Source organism: Drosophila sulfurigaster, chromosome 3 (assembly GCF_023558435.1).
Source record: "Drosophila sulfurigaster albostrigata strain 15112-1811.04 chromosome 3, ASM2355843v2, whole genome shotgun sequence".
Taxonomy (NCBI): Eukaryota; Metazoa; Arthropoda; class Insecta; order Diptera; family Drosophilidae; genus Drosophila; species Drosophila sulfurigaster.
The window spans coordinates 22,431,716-22,449,986 of record NC_084883.1 but is presented as its reverse complement, the minus strand read 5'-3'; the positions used below and the strand labels follow the sequence as shown (position 1 = coordinate 22,449,986).

The following is an 18,271-nucleotide window of genomic DNA, read 5'->3' as shown; positions in this document are numbered from 1 at the left end:
GTTTGCTGCTTCTACTGCATTGTGTTGCGTATCTTTTTGCACGTTCTCAATATGCATTTCAGAAATTACAATATGTTGATTGCATTTCGCTCAGGCACGTAAATGAAACACATGCTCCAGAGAGCTCACAGCTCACAGCTCAGCAGAACTCAGAAAACAGAACTCACAGCTCAGAGTTGTGTCTTATAATAATGATGAGTATTGAAATTGCTAACAATAGCAGCAATGCCTTTATTCGCCTCTCTTTGCCCCTCTACCCACGTATTCATCCTTTCAACTCAGTTGTTTCAACGAGCCGTGCTTCCTCGCCTGCGGTTAGTTGGCTTTGCAACTCGGCCAGGATCCGACTGTTGGTCTAAATTACTTTATTTTCTTTTCTTTCCTTGTGTGTTTTGTGTGCTTTTATTTTATATTTCATTGTATTTCATTTCATTGTAGCTGGTTGCCTGGGTAATTGATATGCCTTTTGTTGTACGTCTGCATTTCCGTTGCCAGTTGCCAGTTGACAGCTTACAACAAAAAAAAAAGGTAGAAAGAAAAAGCATTAGCCAAGTATTCTCTCGATAATAGTTACTGCAAATTGTGGCAAGTTTCAATTATTAATGAGCCTAGCGACAATCATGAATATCAAGAGCTGTAGTTGTTGTTAATTTTGCACATGCATTGACAATAAATCAACTTTATTTTCGGCCTTCTTTTGGCTGCAGTAAAGTTCGTTTGTTGTTCCACGCTGACAGCTCAACGATTCCTTTCACTTTGCTATGTTGCCAGTCACAAAACAACAACAACAACAACAAACTACAACAGAAACAACTATCGCAATTTTGAATTGTGTGAAGGCGGCACGTCAATGTCGTCGTTGGGACGCCGCCATAGGGAAATGTAAATGTGGCAACAGGAATGGAAATTCGACATTCAACGTTCGCCGAGCCACAAAAAAAATGCTGATGAAAATTACGATGACTTGTCACACGAGCTGAGTAGGCTTTAATTTGCTTTTGTGAATTGTTTAGCAAATTAGCACAGCTCCCATCAATTTGGGGCACATAAATTGAACTCTGCTCTGGGTTAAGTGGATACACAAGGATTCCTACACACCAATATTAAACGATATATATACTCTTCTATATATACGAATTTGTAGACATTTGTATTTTGTAATTTAGTTGCGTCGAACACGTAAGGCATTTGCGGCTCGTAAACAATCTCTACGATAAATAACAACATGGATCGCGAGGAGGTTAAAGTGAATCCTTCACAAGTCAACTTTCAGCCATTGACCAACAGTGGACGCCTCGAGACGCCAACGTTCTTTGCCGATCAGTTGGTCAATGAAATCTTCGATGCCATGAAGGAGAAGGAGGGCATGGGCAAGTACAGCAGCAGTGCCTGCCTCATTAATATGCCCATTGTCAAGACAAAGCATAAAGTAGCTGATGATGATGACATGATGGATCCGCGTCTTGCATCCTGGCACAAGATGTTGAAGCAACGAAAGGCCATACAGCAACGCATACAAAGTTGCACCGGGAAGCGAGCGGAGGATGTGCTCTTCAATCGTCATGTGACCATCGACAATCAGACCAAGAAAATGTTGCTACATGTGCTCGAGAGTGCCAAGCGCAGTGAGAAACACGCTCCCGATCATGTGTATAGTGTACTGAAGACACGCATTGATCAGCAGACTTGCCGCGAGATTCGGGAACTGCAAGCAACGGATCCCAAGTTGAAGACACTTGAATTCGTCGGTTTGCCACAAGTCGCACAACTCGAATTGGCTGGCGTCGTTGATCCGCCTGAGAGCGGCTTCCAGCGTTCGCAAGTATTGGCCAAGCAGCTGCACAAGAACGAGGAGAACATCAAGCGGGTGTTAAGCTATTGTCCACAGCTCGATAATCTGCAGGTGGCTCCCGGCTTCGAGCCACGCACTGTGCCCCTGATGACCACACAGCTTCTGGGCGAGGATGAGCTGTTGGTGGTGTCGCCCGAGACCAGCGAGCATGCTCTCAAACGCAATTTGCCCAAGCTGAAAGTGGAGAAGAAGCCAGCGCCCATTAAGCATACGCCTTCGTCTAATCAGATCCGGATCAATGGCACTCTGCATGGTTTTGGCGATATGCAGGGCGCATTGAGCAGCGAGCTGCACTTGGTCTTTCAGTGCGATCCATTTCAACGCATGCGCAAGACGATCGTTTATCTGGAGAATATTGGCGATAAGTTTCTTATAGGAAAATGGAAGCAGATCCAAATGCACAACAAGGAGCTAATTCAACATCAAGGAAGCACTGGAGACTTCGTGTTTGATGCCCGTCCCTTTGCTTTGCTGCCAGGCCATGCACGTCGCATCGATGTTATGTATATGCCCATGACGGTGGGCGTGAAGAAGCAGAGCTGGATGCTTCACTTGCAGCGTTCTCCGTTCTGTGGCATGCGTCGCATTACTCTTCGCCTCCATGGTGTCTGTACTGCACCAGCCTGCTTTCGTCAGCGCATCAATAGGGATCAACAGCTGGTGGTTGATAAGCGCAATCAGCAGGTTGCAGACCGATTGACCAAATTCCATGCCGAACTCGCGCCTATTGTGCAGCCACCTCACATGGATTGTCCCTATCAGCGTCGCCTCGACGAGCGTGAACTGTTCAGTGCCCAGAACTTGGGATTCCAGTGTTCGCGCTTTACGGATCTGGAGACTCTGAAGGAACTATATGTGCTGGTGAAAAAGCCGCGTCAACCGGCTTGGGATTACAGCATTGAGACGGTGCGTCAATGCATCTATCAGCATGAGCCGAAGCAGCGTGAAACACTGCAGAAGCTATTGCTGGACATTATTGAACCGATGCGTTGCAGTTCAAAAGAGACCTTCAGCAAGATAGACAACAATGTGGAGAGGCAGCGCACCTGCTTTATCTATGTGCGCGGCATCATCAGCAGCACCTTCGAAGAGTGGCAAGTATTGGCCGAAACACTGGGCGAGCAATTTTACAAATCGGAAGCGCATCGCTTCGTCATTGGCGTCAACGACTTAGGGGAGGAGTTGCCCAATGAAGAGGAGATAGATGCGCATGTCTCGAAACGGGTCAATAGCTGCAAATACTTCAAGGATGCGCTCTACATACAAACCTATACATTACTTTGCGATGCTGCCGAGAATATTGTGAGTGCCATCGAGAGCAATGTCCATCTTTAGGGGTCTTTCGATTTCTATTTCTATTTGTAACCCTTGACATTTTTCTAGGGATTTGTACGAACTTTTATTCTGTCATGAGCTTCCATTCAAAATCATTAACTAAATATATTTGAGATTGTCTTCACTTGAGCTTGTTTTTTATAACAAATTCCACACAAGATGCTGCCGTGCACACAAATTTCGACTTGTGCCAATTCATCGGCCAAAATCACTGAAACTTCCAAGCCTGTGACTTGGGCACCATTAACTTATACAAATCTCTTCACTTTCTATCCATCGTCGTTACAATTGCCGATGCTCGATGGCAAGGCTGGCCCGAGCATCACACACTACAGCGGACGCATTGTGGATGAGATTCTCGATGACATTTTTGCCGAGCGTCGTGGTTTCTTCCCCGAAACATCGTCGACTTGCAAAGTTCATGATACCATTAAGTCAGAACTGCATGTAGACAAACGTCTAAGATATTGGCACGAGGTGCTCGCGAAGCGTCAAGAAATTCAGAAACGACTGCAGATTGAAACGGGCAAAAGTGCACAGGAGATGCTCTTTAATCGACGGTCAACATTCGACAATCGAAATAAGGAAACTATGGTGCGACTGCTTGACTATGCGGATCGCATGAAACCCGAGACGCTATCGACAAAGCCGGTCAGTACGCTTGGACAAATGATTGATCCCGACACCTGCAACATCGTTGATGGCATTGCTGAGACATGGCCAAAGGCAGAACAGGAGAACTTGAAGGATGTGGAGATTATTGGCATACCAAGTGTGATACAAAAGGAGATGATGGGCGCCAAGACTAGGCTAGAGGAACTGCCCAATAGCTGGATGCAATCGGAGGTGTTGCAGGAACGCATCGAGCAGAAGTTCGAGGAGATTCACGGTGTGCTCGAGTTTTTTCCCGATCTAAATACCTTGCAGGTAAAGGGCACTAAAATTGAAAAGAATCCACCAAAGCCCACTTGCACATTTCTTGAGGAGGATCGACTTCTCAAAATCAGTAGCAGCAATCCGGTCGGAACTTCTGAGTATGACGAGCTCTTGGAGGTCCAGGAAACACAGTCACAAACAATATCGAAACCTGAAATCGAGATAACAGAACCGGATTCAAGTGAAGCCGTGATACCCGAAATAGGACTTAAAATCAATGGCAAGGATTACATTGTCGAAGATAAGCCATTCACAGACTGCTTTGAGATGATGACCAAGTTCAAATGTGATCCATTTCAAAAGCGCATCAAACACATACTGCAGCTAACGAATATTGGCAAACAAACGTTGTCATTTAACTGGCAACAGGGCGTATACTTTTACAATAGGCCCACGTTGCTGCTCGCCCAGGATGATGAATTCCTCTTCGACACGGACAGTTTCCGGTTGACACACGGCCAGAGCTACAATTTAATAGTGATGTATCAGCCGCGCAAAGTTCGCATGGCAATGGAACTGTGGCGTCTGCAGAGTGATCCAAAGATCTTCTGCAGCAATCAGGGATCGCTTCAGCTGCGTTTCCACGGTCGCTGCACGCCTCCACAGGAATATATGAATCGATTGAATGAGCTGCAAGCGATAGTCATCGACAAGTCGAATGCCAAAGTTATGACTAATATAATGAATGAACAGGCTTCACTGGCACCGCTTATTGTGCCACCTGCGACCTGTTGTGCCTACGAACGTACCTTGGATGAGCGTGAACTGTTCAACTCGCTAAATCCGGGCTACAATTGTCAGCGCTTCGATGATCTGGAGGTGTTCAAGGCCATGCATAAGCAGCTAAAGAAGCCACGCGAACCGCAGTGGGATCTCCGACTGGACACACTTAAAATGCTGATTATGCGACTCGAAAGCGTAGACTTGCGCAAGAAAATGTTTGCAAACTTTATGGTTGTGCTGGAACCACTTTTGGGTGGTGCACCCAGCTTGGAGTCTCTGGGTCAACTGGAGGTGCAAAAGCATCGCACACGCTTGATTTATGTGCGTGGCGCCATTTGCAATGGCCTCGAAGAGTGGGAGGATCTCATGCTAACCATTGAGGAGTCTTTCTTCAAGTCGGAGATGCAGCAATACTTTATCAATCAATTGGAAGAAGGTGAAGAGGAGGAGGAGGAGGGGGAGGGTGATACTGACATACAGGCGAAAATTGCAGCACTTTTAGCTGGCAAGGATAAAGAGGATAATAACGTATTGGCTGAGGTCCAAAAGAGTCTACGTCACTCGAAATTCTTTCGCGATGCTCTCTATATACAAACCTATTCGCATCTTTGCAACATTGCCGAAAATATTGTGTCGGTCATTGAAAGCACCGAAGATGTTCCCAATTGAAATAGTTATTAATTTTAAATTAATTGCTGTAAAACGAGTATAACTAAAGATTTATTTTACTTCATTTGTATTGCTTTTATTATGGCTTGCTTTTTATTTTCTGTCAGTTCAATATTCGACGACTGACTGACCACACATAAATATAAATAATTTTGGGGCGAATTATGAATTGCCAAAATGGCAATTTAAGTACTGCCAACCTAAAATCGGGTAATGAGTCAAGAAAAAGCGATGACTTGGTCAACGACATTGTGGACGATATCTTGCAGTTGCGTCGTGGTCACTATGAGGAATCCGGTTCGGAAGTTGACTCGCAACCCCTTTCTCACTCCTCAAAGTGCTTTGTAGACAGACGATTGCAGTACTGGAAAAATATGTTGCGCCAACGTCGCATACTGCAAAAAAGACTGACACAGGACATAGGCAAACAACCCCAAAAGATTCTCTTCAATATGGATTATCGAAAACATCAAACTATAAGACGAACTCTGTCTCCTGACTGTGCGGAGTGCTTAGAAATTGTGGGAGTACCTAGACGAACCACCCAAGAGTTACTGGGTGAAGAGGGAACTAGGAGTTCAGAAGTAAGCTCTGATCATTATCCAAAGTCTTCTCCAGTTATTAAAAAGCTGGAGGTAATCGGAAGAAATTGCTGGAGCAAAATGCTACTTGGAAGTGATTCTTTGCACACTATATCCAGTGTAACGTCAAATACAATGCGCTTACATTCAACTCCGTACTCTACGCAAAATAGGGGCACAATGACAGCAACGTTATCAGCCATTATCAATGGCATACATTTTAGTCTAAACGATCCAGGTTATTCGCCGATACTTGAAAAGATGTTTGTCTGCACTCCCTTTGAAAACTTTTTGCGCACTATAATAATTATTGAGAATAATGGTCAGCGACCTATTAATTTCTACTGGAAATCCTCGCAGTTCTTTGCCTACAATGACACACTTATGACTGGTACGGGAGATGAGTTTGTATTTGATACGGAACCATTTCAGCTACGATCGGGAGAAATTCGCAAGGTTAATGTGTTGTTTCGACCGATTAAAGTGGGCATAGTTAAGCAACGCTGGATGCTCACAGCCAAGCCCAAAATATTCCAAGCTCATCCCTACGCTCTTACTTTGGATATGCATGGCAGATGCAAGCCACCATTGGAGTATATGGAACGGATAGATAGCATGATGAAGGTTCCTATTCGAAAGTGTAGGCGCTTCTCTGAAATGCACAGGCTCACTCGATCTCTTCCACCAGATGAGGACACTGGATTATGTCCCTTTACTCGGGAGATCGAGGAGAGGGAGGCGTTCAATCGACGCAATGTTGGCTTCCACTGTGATCGTGTTACTGACTTGTGTGTTATCAAAGACTTCTTTGAACAAGTCAAGCCCAAAACATATGACATTCCGTGGGACTTTAGCGTTAGCATGCTGATTCATTTGGTGTGTTGCAATGAGCAGCAATCACAGCGTATTGCGCTCTTCGCTGAGCTAAAGACTCTCTTAGACAATTTGCGTGGCAGATCATTGCCTCTTAGCTTAAGCGATGAACCAACAAAATTAGCAGAGCGTCGACGTACACGATTTATTTATGTGCGTGGCGTTATTGCCAACAACATTGAGCTGTGGGAGGAAAAGATCTGGGCACTAGGCGCCCAGATGCTGAAGACCGGCCAGTTACAGGGTCTGATATATTCAAAGCGACTTCGAGACTCAATATATATTTACACCTACGAACAGCTGTGCAATGTTGTCGAGGATATTGTATCTGTTATTGAAAGCACTGAGCATGTATAAATAAAAAAATACACACATACACAGAATTACTTTGACAACACACCAATACTTGTTAAAAGTAAATAAAAAATATAACACATAAGCGAAAAAATATAGAAAAACTTGAAAATGCCCTACAGCACGCGTATGATATCATTTTTGCAAACCGTCGAGAAGTCGGGCAATGTATCCAAGGAAAACACTTTCTCCATGAAGTCGACTAGCACCATGGAAATGTACCATGAAACTGGCAGCTTGAAAGAAGTTACATTGCGAGATGGCAAAGTGTTAGTAGAGGGCATTGTTGATGGTATGTTTAACACCAATACAGGCGTGGCAAATGTCTCCAGTTCTCGAGTATCGATCACTGACGCGTTTGAAGGCTCTGAGGATATGGACGATCGCTTAAAGTGTTGGCAGAATGTGCTTAGAGATCGTCTCAAGATTCAGAAGAAAATATGGCACAAGACGGGCAAAAAGCCCAACGAAATGTTATTCAATCTGCCTGTATCTATTGAGCAGCGTGATAAAGGCACAATTCAACGTTTGATGGATTATGCAGCTCGCATGAATCCCGCAGCTTTAAGTCAGAAAGAACCGTCCACTTTGCCGGAGGTATTTAATGAACACACTTGTATGTATGCTCCCAAAGTGATGGAAACGTTGCCCACACCTGAACAAACTGGCGAAGTTAATGTGGAAGTCAGTGGAATACCCAAATCGATTAAAAAAGAATTGTTTTGGCCAGCTCGAGCATTCAGGCAACAGGCTCCCAACGAGAAGAACAAGTGGCTTAACTCAAAAGTACTCGAAGAGGAATTGATAAGAAAGGAAGAGGACATAAAGAGAGTATTACCCCACTGTCCGGATATCAATAAACTTGAGGTTGTTGGCATTCATGGTGTTAGTATCGATGAAACAGAACCTCTTCATCTGATTGATTCTGAAGATCTGAGAACACTTAGTAGCGTAACAACAAGTTCTTCAAGTTCAGACTCGAGACAAGAGAATATTGCTACTCCTGAGTTGTCTCCTATTCCAGAAGAAATTAAAGTGGGCCTGAAGATCAATGGCACGATATATAGCACGAATTCCAAACTTTATCCTCCGGTTGGTGATTTGTATTTCGATTTTGAATGCGAACCGTATCAAATTCAAGTGAAGGAAGTGCTGCGCCTGGAGAATGTTGGCAAAAAAGTGATGGTCTGTGATTGGACAAGAAACTATGATGGTTTGAAGCCAGGATATGCTTGGAACGAATGCGAACGATGTTTTCTATTCGATCACAGTCTAACTATGCTTTTTCCTGGCGAAGTTTACATAGCGAAGGCCATCTTTTGTCCCCGTGTCGTATCGCTAGGCAAACAGCGTTGGGAATTGAAACTCTTTCCAAATATCTTTTGCATACGACGTCCAACATTTTTCATAAATTTGCAAGGCAAGTGCGTGCCATCTGCAATGTATGAGAACAAAATAGAGCGTCTTCATCGGACTGTAGTCGATAAGTGCAATTACCAGTCGCTAAGTAGATTGCCCATTCGACAGGGTAAACTGGCTCCAAGCATCCAGTCGCCGGAGTTACTGTGTCCCTATGAGCGAGCTCTAGATGATCGAGAGATATTCAATGCTCAGAATGTGGGTCACCATTGCGACCGCTATGAAGATCTCGAAGATCTGCGAACGTTGTATAACAGCATTAAAGTACCTCGTGCTCCAGCATGGGATCTGCGTTTGGAAACTATTAGGCAGACTATTCTGCGTCTGCCTGTGGCTGAGGTTCGTGCAGAGTACTTTCAAAAGCTAATCGACATTCAGGAATTAATGAAATCTTGTGGTGATAAACACGTTGACAATTTTGATCATAGCAATGCCCGAAATCGCACACGTTTAATTTATGTGCGAGGCTGCATTGCCAATGGTATTGAGGAATGGGAGGAACTTATGTTGTCCATAGAGAGCAGCTGTTTAAAATCAGAATATGCCAACTTCTTAACGGAGGAAGTCGAAAAGCCATGTCTGCTGCACTTGACATATGAGAATATCCACAAGTGTCTGCTTACGCAACTGCGGGCAAAGAAATACTACAGAGATTCGCTCTATATGCAGACGTATACATTAATGTGTGATATTGCCGAGAACATCGTATCGATCATCGAGAGCACCGAGTATATTTGACTTGAGTAGACTTTATTGTCCCGAATTGTTGTTCTTTTGGCATGTACACAAAAAATGTCTGCGAAGCGAAGTGAAATTGTACCGTGTGCTTAAGGGTTAAGAAAGTATACACTGCACATAAAATGTAGCATACTTTTAGGTGGCCAAAGAAAAATTTTAGAGTAATAAAGAGTAATTTCTATATTTATATTTTTTAAAGTGCAATGGTTATTAATTTCTAATCTTTAACAATTTGTATTTATTGATTTATGCTATTAATCTTTTCTTAAAATGATTCTTAATTCTATATTTAAAAAGATAATTACTCATAAATCACCTTTAATCGAACTTATTTATGCGATTCGGCACACTCCTTGGGGATGGCCTATTGATTTCGTGAGACGGACACAAAAAAAATCTATTAGCGAACAAAGCAAAGGGGAGCAAAAACTATTTCATGCCTAAGGACACACCTGTGTCCTAGAAGCGTGCTGGGGCCCAAACTTTTCCCATTATTACGACGTTTTATGAGCAACAGAATTGCCCATTCTCGTTTAGAGGCTATCCGGGAAGCATACTTCCAATTCCATTCCCATTTTCGACCAAAGCACTTTAATGGCTGTAGCAAATGTTGCACAAAAAAGTTTCGCCTCCCATTTGGGCTTCTGTGTTGTATCTATTATTTTGGGTTGCGATTCCCGCTTCGATTTCTGCTAGTTTGCATTGATTTGATGACACTTTGGGGGTTATTTTATTTGGCTAATAAACGCTCCCACCAAAGCAACTTTGCGTGTCAAAAAGTTGTCTGCACATTTCCGTCCCTCCCTCGATGGGTGTCTGTTGAAATGTGTCGACAAACGAGGCCATTATGCTTGCAATTAGCCAAATTGATTTTTTGATAACGTTAAGACAACCCCATCGGAAATACTCTATACATATTCATACTGATATTTTTTCACTTAATATATACTATTTTCATTTTCTTTTCACTTGCAGGTAAGCTAAGAATTGCATTCCCATTAAAATACTTCAGTACTCTTGGTAAGCCATAAAAGTAGACACCGCCATGATGGGCGGCCCCTTAGGTGCTAGCTTCACACGCTGCACCGCTTTAACAGATGCTCCATAAATCATAAGGCCACTCACAAAATGCTTGGAAAAAAGCACAAATACATCCGCTCACGATCTCAGTGCGTTTGACTACTAATTAACCCACAGACCTCAACAATCATCAAGTGTTAATATCTCGTTTGTGGCTTAATGATCCCATGGCATTTTCTGGGTAATCGTGTAACGCAACTGAGTTGCATTCAAAGAAAATAGTGGCCTTGGCATTTAACATATCTAAAACATAAAATTTACCAGAAATTATTAGAAGTTGTTAGCTTATTTTATTTTTAAATTTAAATATTATTTTTTAAAACGAGAGGGGATATTTTTCTTATTAAATATATTTCTATTCTCTGGCTGGTCGTTTTGCATTCTAAAAAATGGTTTAAAATGATTTTAATTTCGTTTAACATCGATGTAACTTTGATTAATATTCTTTTTGCTTTATACAATTATAAAAGTAATAGTTTACACTCCAATTGATGAAATAATTGAATAGCGTTTATGAACAATTTAACTGTTTTGTTAAATTATTGAACATATTTTAATATGAAATAATAGTTGTTGACCTTAATTTATGTGCGTTTATTAATGTAACTGAAGTTAAATTTGTTGTGATCAGAGAACAAATTTTAATAACATCAATATAGAGATAGTATAAGTTTATCAGACAGCATCCGAAATTAATTTAACTAAAAACACACTACTAATAACTAATGATCCAAATAGTTAATTCTATTTTCTCATATTTGATTGGTCTTCAAATAGGTGGATATTTCGGTCGTTCATAATTAATTATGTCATCATTTTGCAATATGTTTGTGAATGACATATATATTGCTTCTTTAAATAAATTGTATAAATTACTAAGTTATGTTCTCAAATAAACATGCAGCTAAAAAGTATGCAACGTAAATGTGTTTACCACAATAGTTTCAACACCTGACAAACTGAGTGAGGCTAGTCCAGTTGAAGGCGGTAAGCCATCTAAAACCCAAAGTTAAAAATTCAAACAACATTTATATTTTAAAATTATTTAATAATAGTTATACATCTCGACTATAACCGATGAAGGCTCTTCTCGTCATCCAAAGTGTTAAAGTCCTCAATAAATTGAAAAGATATATTTGTATGCGCTGAAAGTTTTTTGTTAAAATGCCATGCTATATATAATAAATAGTCACCCGTTGGCACCGGCAATTGAAGTAATTCAGATCTGAGATAAAAACCGCTTATTATGGCTGGTCCCTATATGATAAATAGAAATAAAGTTAAATTTAAATTATAATACTGGATTATAATATATAATAATCTCACCAGGAGAGGACACCTCATATTCATAAAATTGGAAAAGTTTTTAAATTGCTTGTAGATAATAAGAAATATTGGATTATACGGTCTGCTGAGGAATTTGCAACCATCGATTTGAAAGTTATAAAGCCAAGGTTTATATCCATTGGCTCTTTTGAAAAATTGAACATTAACTCGCTCCTCGTTAATTGGAAAGTGCATTGTTGAGTTCAAGTTAAATGTATTTTTGTATCGATTTACTGCTTTTATATTGCACGTATGTATTTCCCATAACGTTTTATTAAAAGTCGCACACACCGCATTAGTAAATTTGAGCTGCACAGCTTTCTGCAATAATTACAAATTCACTTTGCGTATATATTTTTTAAAAGTCTTGAAAAGTCACTCACACTAGTATATATTTTCAATATAAGAACTGCGCAAAGAAACCCAATCGCTATAAATTTAAACCGCATTATGAAAGAACTTGACAATTTTAAATATTCCTATGATACATGATCCATTTTTATACTCTGAGCTTGTCATGCTTCAATAATTGTAATATAAGTTGCATAATTACACTCCAATTGATGACATAATTGAATAGAGCTTATAAAGAATTTAACTGTTTTGTTAAACTATTGAACATATTTAAATATGTTAATAGTTTTTAATAGTTTTTGACCTTAATTTATGTGCGTTTATTAATGTAATTGAAGTTAAATTTATTGTGATCAGAGAACAAATTTTAATAACATAAATATAAAGATAGTATGAGTTTATCAGACAGAATCCTAAATTAACTTAGCTGAAGACTCAACTAATAACTAATGATCCAAATAGTTGATTATATTTTCTCATATTTGATTGGTCTTCAAATAGGTGGATATTTCGGTCGTTCATAATCAGTTATGTCAACATTTTACGTATATATTGCTTCTTTTAATAAATTATATAAATTACTAATGTGTGGATAACATATGTATATATGTACATACTATACATGTATAAATTGAAAGTTATTGAAAGCTAAATGTGTTTACAACAATAGTTTCAACACCTAAACTGACTGAGCCTAGTCCAGTTGACGGCGGTGAGCCATCTAAAACCCAAACAAAAAATTCAAGCAACTTTTGTATATTAAATTTTTTTTTAATAATAGTGCATCTCGACTAGATCCGAGGAAGGCTCTTCTCGGCATCCATAGGGTTGAAATCGTCGATAAATTGATAAGATATATTTGTATGAGCTGAAAGCTTTTTGTTGAAATGCCATTCCATAAATAATAAATAGTCACCCGTTGGCAACGGGACTCGAAGAAATTCAGATCTGAGATAAAAACCGTGTATTATGGCTGGCCCCTATATGAGAAATAGAAATACAGCTTAATTTAAATTGTAATACTATATTTTTTTATAGTAATCTCACCAGCAGAGGACATCTCATATCCATAAAATTAGAAAAATTTTTAAATTGCTTGTAGATACTTAGAAAAATTGGATTATATGGTCTGCTAAGGAATTTGCAACCATCGATTTGAAAGTTATAAAGCCAAGGTTTATATCCATTGGCTCTTTTGAAAAATTGAGCTTTAACTCGCTCCGTGTAAATTGGCAAGTGCATTGTTGAGTTCAAGTTAAATGTATTTCTGTAACGATTTACTGCTTTTATATTGCACGAATGTATTTCCCACAACAATTTATTAAAGGACACACACACCACATTAGTGAATTTGAGTTGCACAGCTTTCTGAAATAAGTCAAAATTCACGTATATATTTTTTTAAATTCTTCAAAAGTCACTTACACTAGTATACATTTTCAATATAAAAACGGAAAGAATCCCAATCGATATAAATTGAAACCGCATTGTGAAAGAACTTGACAATTTTAAATATTCCTATGCTACATTCAATTTTATACTCAATAATGTTATGCTTCAATAATTCTAATATACGCTTTACAATTAGACGTTTATTTGCGGTGACATTATTTTTTTTAATTGTAGGAAATTTACTTGTTAAAAGTCAAGCGTAAAATTGTCAAGTACATGAATTAATTAAAAGATTATAATAGAGAGCGAAAAACATAATTTTGTAGTAAAGCGAAACGGAGACAATGCATAATTAATAATAGAAAATCGATTTGTTCAATTTAATTGAGTTAATTTCCAAGAGTATTATTTTTAATTGCACATTTAATGAATTCAGCCCAAAAGTATGCAATACATTTGAAGTACATTTAACATTTCTCTTTGAACCCAAACATAATGTGCAGCTGAAAAGTATGCAACAAAAAAGTTAACAGAAGTGCCATTCTGAGAATGAGCTTAACAGTTGCCGTTGCTCGAGAGTGCCCGCAGTTTGAGAGCGACAACGAACGCGAACGGTTTGCACCTGTTGCCAGCGCGCTTTTTTACTCCAACATCATTTGTAGTGGATCGGGTCTCGGGGTCGATCACGCTTCATGTTGTCGTGCGCCAGATCTGTCGTTTACCGTTGGCTTACGTACTTGAGTGCCAAAGTTCATCAGAAGCAGCATAATTGTTATATCTCGAAAAAAGAAAAGAAATAATAATAAGCCCTCCAAATTTCCAATCAAGCAAAACTCATGAAATTTGACCGGAAAATTAAAAATCGTTTACGCCGAATAGTGGCTCAGTGCAGTGTTGTGAAAATCAGCTCTAAGGATATACGAAAACCAGACTCTGGTTAAGGCCTCGCAAATTGAATAGCTGATCCAGTTATTGAAGCCAATTCGATTCGAAGTAACTCGATTCATAAAGCAATACAAGCCGCTTAGCCGCGGCATGGATAAGTCGCTGTCCAGGGGCAAAGTGTTAAAGGTGCGTCGTCCGGGCATTGTCTACATTGTCAACAGTCACAGTATGATACACAAGCACCAACAACATCGACAACACAAACAAGCAACAAAAAAAAGTTCACATAAAAAAAAATTACATTAAAACCAAATGAAATTCGAAACTGATTTGGAATGCCAAGCACAGGCGTCGGCTCGGCTGGCTTAACGATTTTTTTTCTCGTCTTTATCAAGAGCTGAGAATCCAACGATCATTATGAAATTTTGTGTTTTTTTTGGGCTGTGTGTTAGTGTGCACTGGGCAAACGAATAACTTAGGCAACGAACTTGATGTTTAATATTACCACATACAAAAAAACGAAACAAACAGCAGCAGCATCAAGTTAATGACATTCATAAAGCCATGCACATTATGCGCAACGTCAGCGCACTTTATTTGATTTATTTTGATGCGCTCAAATTTTATTTGTAATCATCTCGCGCACTTTCACCGTCAGCAAATGAAGTCATAACCAAATAAGCTAGCGAACTGGACAAGCTATAGCTGAGCTCCATAAAACGATTAAACGACCTGTTACAACAACAACGACAACTAGTCGCTAAGCATGCAGTCCATCCATATAAGTATAAGAGGAGTTTGCAAACGAATAACAAATACGAAAACACAAAATTTGATTATTGCGGCGGCTTTCTCTGGGAATCTTGATCCAATTACACGACGAAAAAACCAAACTCCCACTGGCAATTCGAGGCGAACAGAGTCATGTACTAGCTACAAGCTAAGCAGCTGCCGAATGCAATGACATGGCTAACATGGCTGCAATGTGTCAACAATGCCTTGTTAGCCCAGCAGCCATTGCCAATTGACATGTGTGTACACTGTGCTCTCTGTGTGTGGGCTGCAGTGAAACATGTAAAAGACTTGGAACACCTTATTGACATGGACCCAGACCCCAGACCCGGCAACGGCAACGGCAACGACACAACTACAACAGCGGAAAACTTGACTCAAATCGCAAAATCAACTCAGTTATTCGCGTGTGGGCGCTGAGTAAATTATCTGTGATTTCTAATTGCCTGACATGCCAATTAATGCGGTTTTGACCATTGGCAATTGCCAATAGTTTTATTGGGTTAAATGGCAATGGCACTACACTATATGGCAAGACATTTTCAGCGAGAGTGTGAATTGACTTGAAATAGACTTCTTGCTTATTGCTTATGCAAAATGCAATGCAGACTCTGCTCTGCTATGCGTCCGTCTATTGAGCAACAAGTTGTGAGGCAGGTGGCATGTCCGCCCGCCCCGTATGTGTGTGCGTGAACGGGATGGGAGTCAGCGAAGCCGAAACGCCTTAATTAAAACTGGCAACTGTGGATGCTACCATTTTCTTCTTGGCAACTAACTTTTTAATTAAAAGCAGACACCACGACAACACGACAAGTGCGAGTAGCTGGGCAGCCCGAGTGTAAATCTACAGTAGCAGCCTCTTGGTGTCTATTTGATTGACAAGCGGAACCCATAACAACAGCATCGTGATGGGGTGGAGGAGGGAGAGAGGACTGACCATCGCGCCTAGATACAGGTTAATTGTGTCCATTTAGTGAGGCGACGCCAATAGAGGAAAGTGCCAAGGCAGCTGGCCTGCAATTTGCGACCATATTTTATGCGGCCGCACATTGATTACGCAGCTCCAACACCAGCAGCAGCAGCAGCAACAACAACAACAACTTTTGCTAATAAAAATTTGTGTTGTTTCGCGTTTTGGTCTGCGCTTAATTTAGAAATTCTTTGCGGCAAATGTTTTCGCTTTGGCGATAATTATGCAGCTGATGCCCGCTGCAGCCGCCGGCGAAAAAACCAAAAAAAAAAGCACCGCAAAGCTGTTGTTTATGGCAGCGATCATTGGCTTTAAGTCTTTAAGTTGCCACAACTGGTCGGGGTAGGCAGCCAATTACGGCTGCCGATCGACTTTCTCCGCTTGAGCACCCTCACTTGGTTTGCTTAACCCCAATTGCAGTTGTCTAAGCAGCTGTGTTAATTTGTACGTTTCACGCAATTGCCAGAGCGAAGCGTGAAAAATCTATGGCATTAATTCAACAGATTTATTATCTGACGCCAAACAATCACATTTCAATCGCGAGGCAAACTTTGAAATCGTTTACAGTTATCCATAGTTTTAGCATAACAAAGCGCCCGCTTCTGCGATTGAAAGCGCGAGGTGCAAGAAGTGAGTGTGTGCCTACAGAATCTGAGAGTGTGCGAGTGTGTGTGAATGTGTGATGTATGTTATGTTGAGCATATGTAGAATGTGTGTATGGAGTGGGTCAACAACCGTTTAACAGCAAAAGAGGCAATCTCGTAGCATCGTCATCAAGTTTGTTGCCTAAGTCTTTTGTTTCAGACATCGCATTATTTCTATAAAGAACTCAACAAATTCTTGGCAATCTATAAATGCCACAACGCATTAATCATTTACATATAAAAATTGCTATTGCCATCATATGTGTATGTATGCCTTCTTATTTTTTTCTGACGCTAATTGAGCTGGTCTTTTGGCGTGGCCATCGCAAAACAACAACAACACACGCAATTAGCCAAATATTGTGTTGTCTTTGGCGTTGTTCAACATGTTGCTATTGTTATTTTATTTTTGGTAGCGAATTTCATGAAAACTGCTTTGTGTAGTCATAAATCATAAAGAGAGACCAAAAAAAGACAAAAAAAAAACTGCTCGTAAATTAAATAGGCAACATTACGACTATTTAAATGAGGAAGTTATATCTTATGACCGCTAATGATGCCCCACTATGAGCTGCTGAGAATGGGCGCAAATTTCTAGAGCGATGATAAATGATATTGCAGTCAACTCGAACAAGTTGCCGTTGCTTCAATTGACCAGACTGACCAGCCAACATCATCATCATCATCATCACCGATGCGATGATCATCGCCATTGATGAGTCGAGTGCAATTGTAGCTGTCAAGCTGTCAGCTTGTGTTAGCGTGCAAATCATCTTCCAAATAGATAACAACTGGTTCACATCCATCGCTCTGGGCGGCTTGTGCCGATTTTTGTTTTTTTTGTTGCAAAACGCAAATAGATCGCAAGCAATCTGCTCAAATGTGTAAATGGAGCAGACGCGACTCGGCGCATGTTTTGCAATTTGATTGCAGTTGACATTCTACACGGATGCGCTCGTCTTCCAACAGATAAGAGACTTGCCTAACATTTAATTAAATTAAAACGTGTGCAACGGCAATTGCAATTGCAACAACGCCCACGCTGCACTCGCTGAAAGTGTGAATTTTATTGGATGCGATTTTCCGTATTTGTCTTTTTCTTTAATTCAATTAAAATCCCCGAACTCATTTAAAATGCAATCAATTTGCCAGAACATTAAGCGTTTTGCACGCTGCTACAACTTAATGACCAACTTGGGGGCCTCGGCCATTAGCAGAGGCGTTAGATTATTATCAGCCAAATGAAATATGAGCCAAGAGCAACAAACGCCAGCAAGACAATGGCTCATTAGACCGCTTCAGACGGAAACTAGTTTGGCCAGGCGAGCTAAAAGCATTTTTGGGCCTA

General features: G+C 40.4%; 4 protein-coding genes across 6 annotated transcripts in view; all 4 read left to right on the top strand.

Annotated features, from left to right (window-relative positions):
• Positions 1–18,271, top strand: part of LOC133840980 (protein prickle) — a 70,127-nt gene that overhangs the window by 27,125 nt on the left and 24,731 nt on the right. Inside the window, exon 1 of one of the 3 annotated variants that reach the window (XM_062273207.1) lies at positions 14,050–14,703. The exons of the other annotated variants lie outside the window; for them this stretch is intronic. The gene's annotated coding sequence lies outside the window, so the exon portion shown is untranslated. Of the gene's footprint in view, positions 1–14,049; positions 14,704–18,271 lie in introns of those variants that run through there. 3 annotated transcript variants of the gene reach the window in all.
• On the top strand, positions 996–3,311 carry LOC133840929 (uncharacterized). Its single transcript, XM_062273126.1, has one exon. It carries the CDS (start codon positions 1,226–1,228, stop codon positions 3,185–3,187), a length of 1,962 nt encoding a protein of 653 aa, XP_062129110.1. The 5' UTR covers positions 996–1,225; the 3' UTR covers positions 3,188–3,311.
• Positions 3,304–5,574, top strand: LOC133840928 (uncharacterized). Its single transcript, XM_062273125.1, has one exon. The coding sequence runs from the start codon at positions 3,347–3,349 to the stop codon at positions 5,513–5,515; it is 2,169 nt and encodes a 722-aa protein (XP_062129109.1). The 5' UTR covers positions 3,304–3,346; the 3' UTR covers positions 5,516–5,574.
• Positions 5,614–7,326, top strand: LOC133840930 (uncharacterized). Its single transcript, XM_062273127.1, has one exon. It carries the CDS (start codon positions 5,680–5,682, stop codon positions 7,324–7,326), a length of 1,647 nt encoding a protein of 548 aa, XP_062129111.1. The 5' UTR covers positions 5,614–5,679.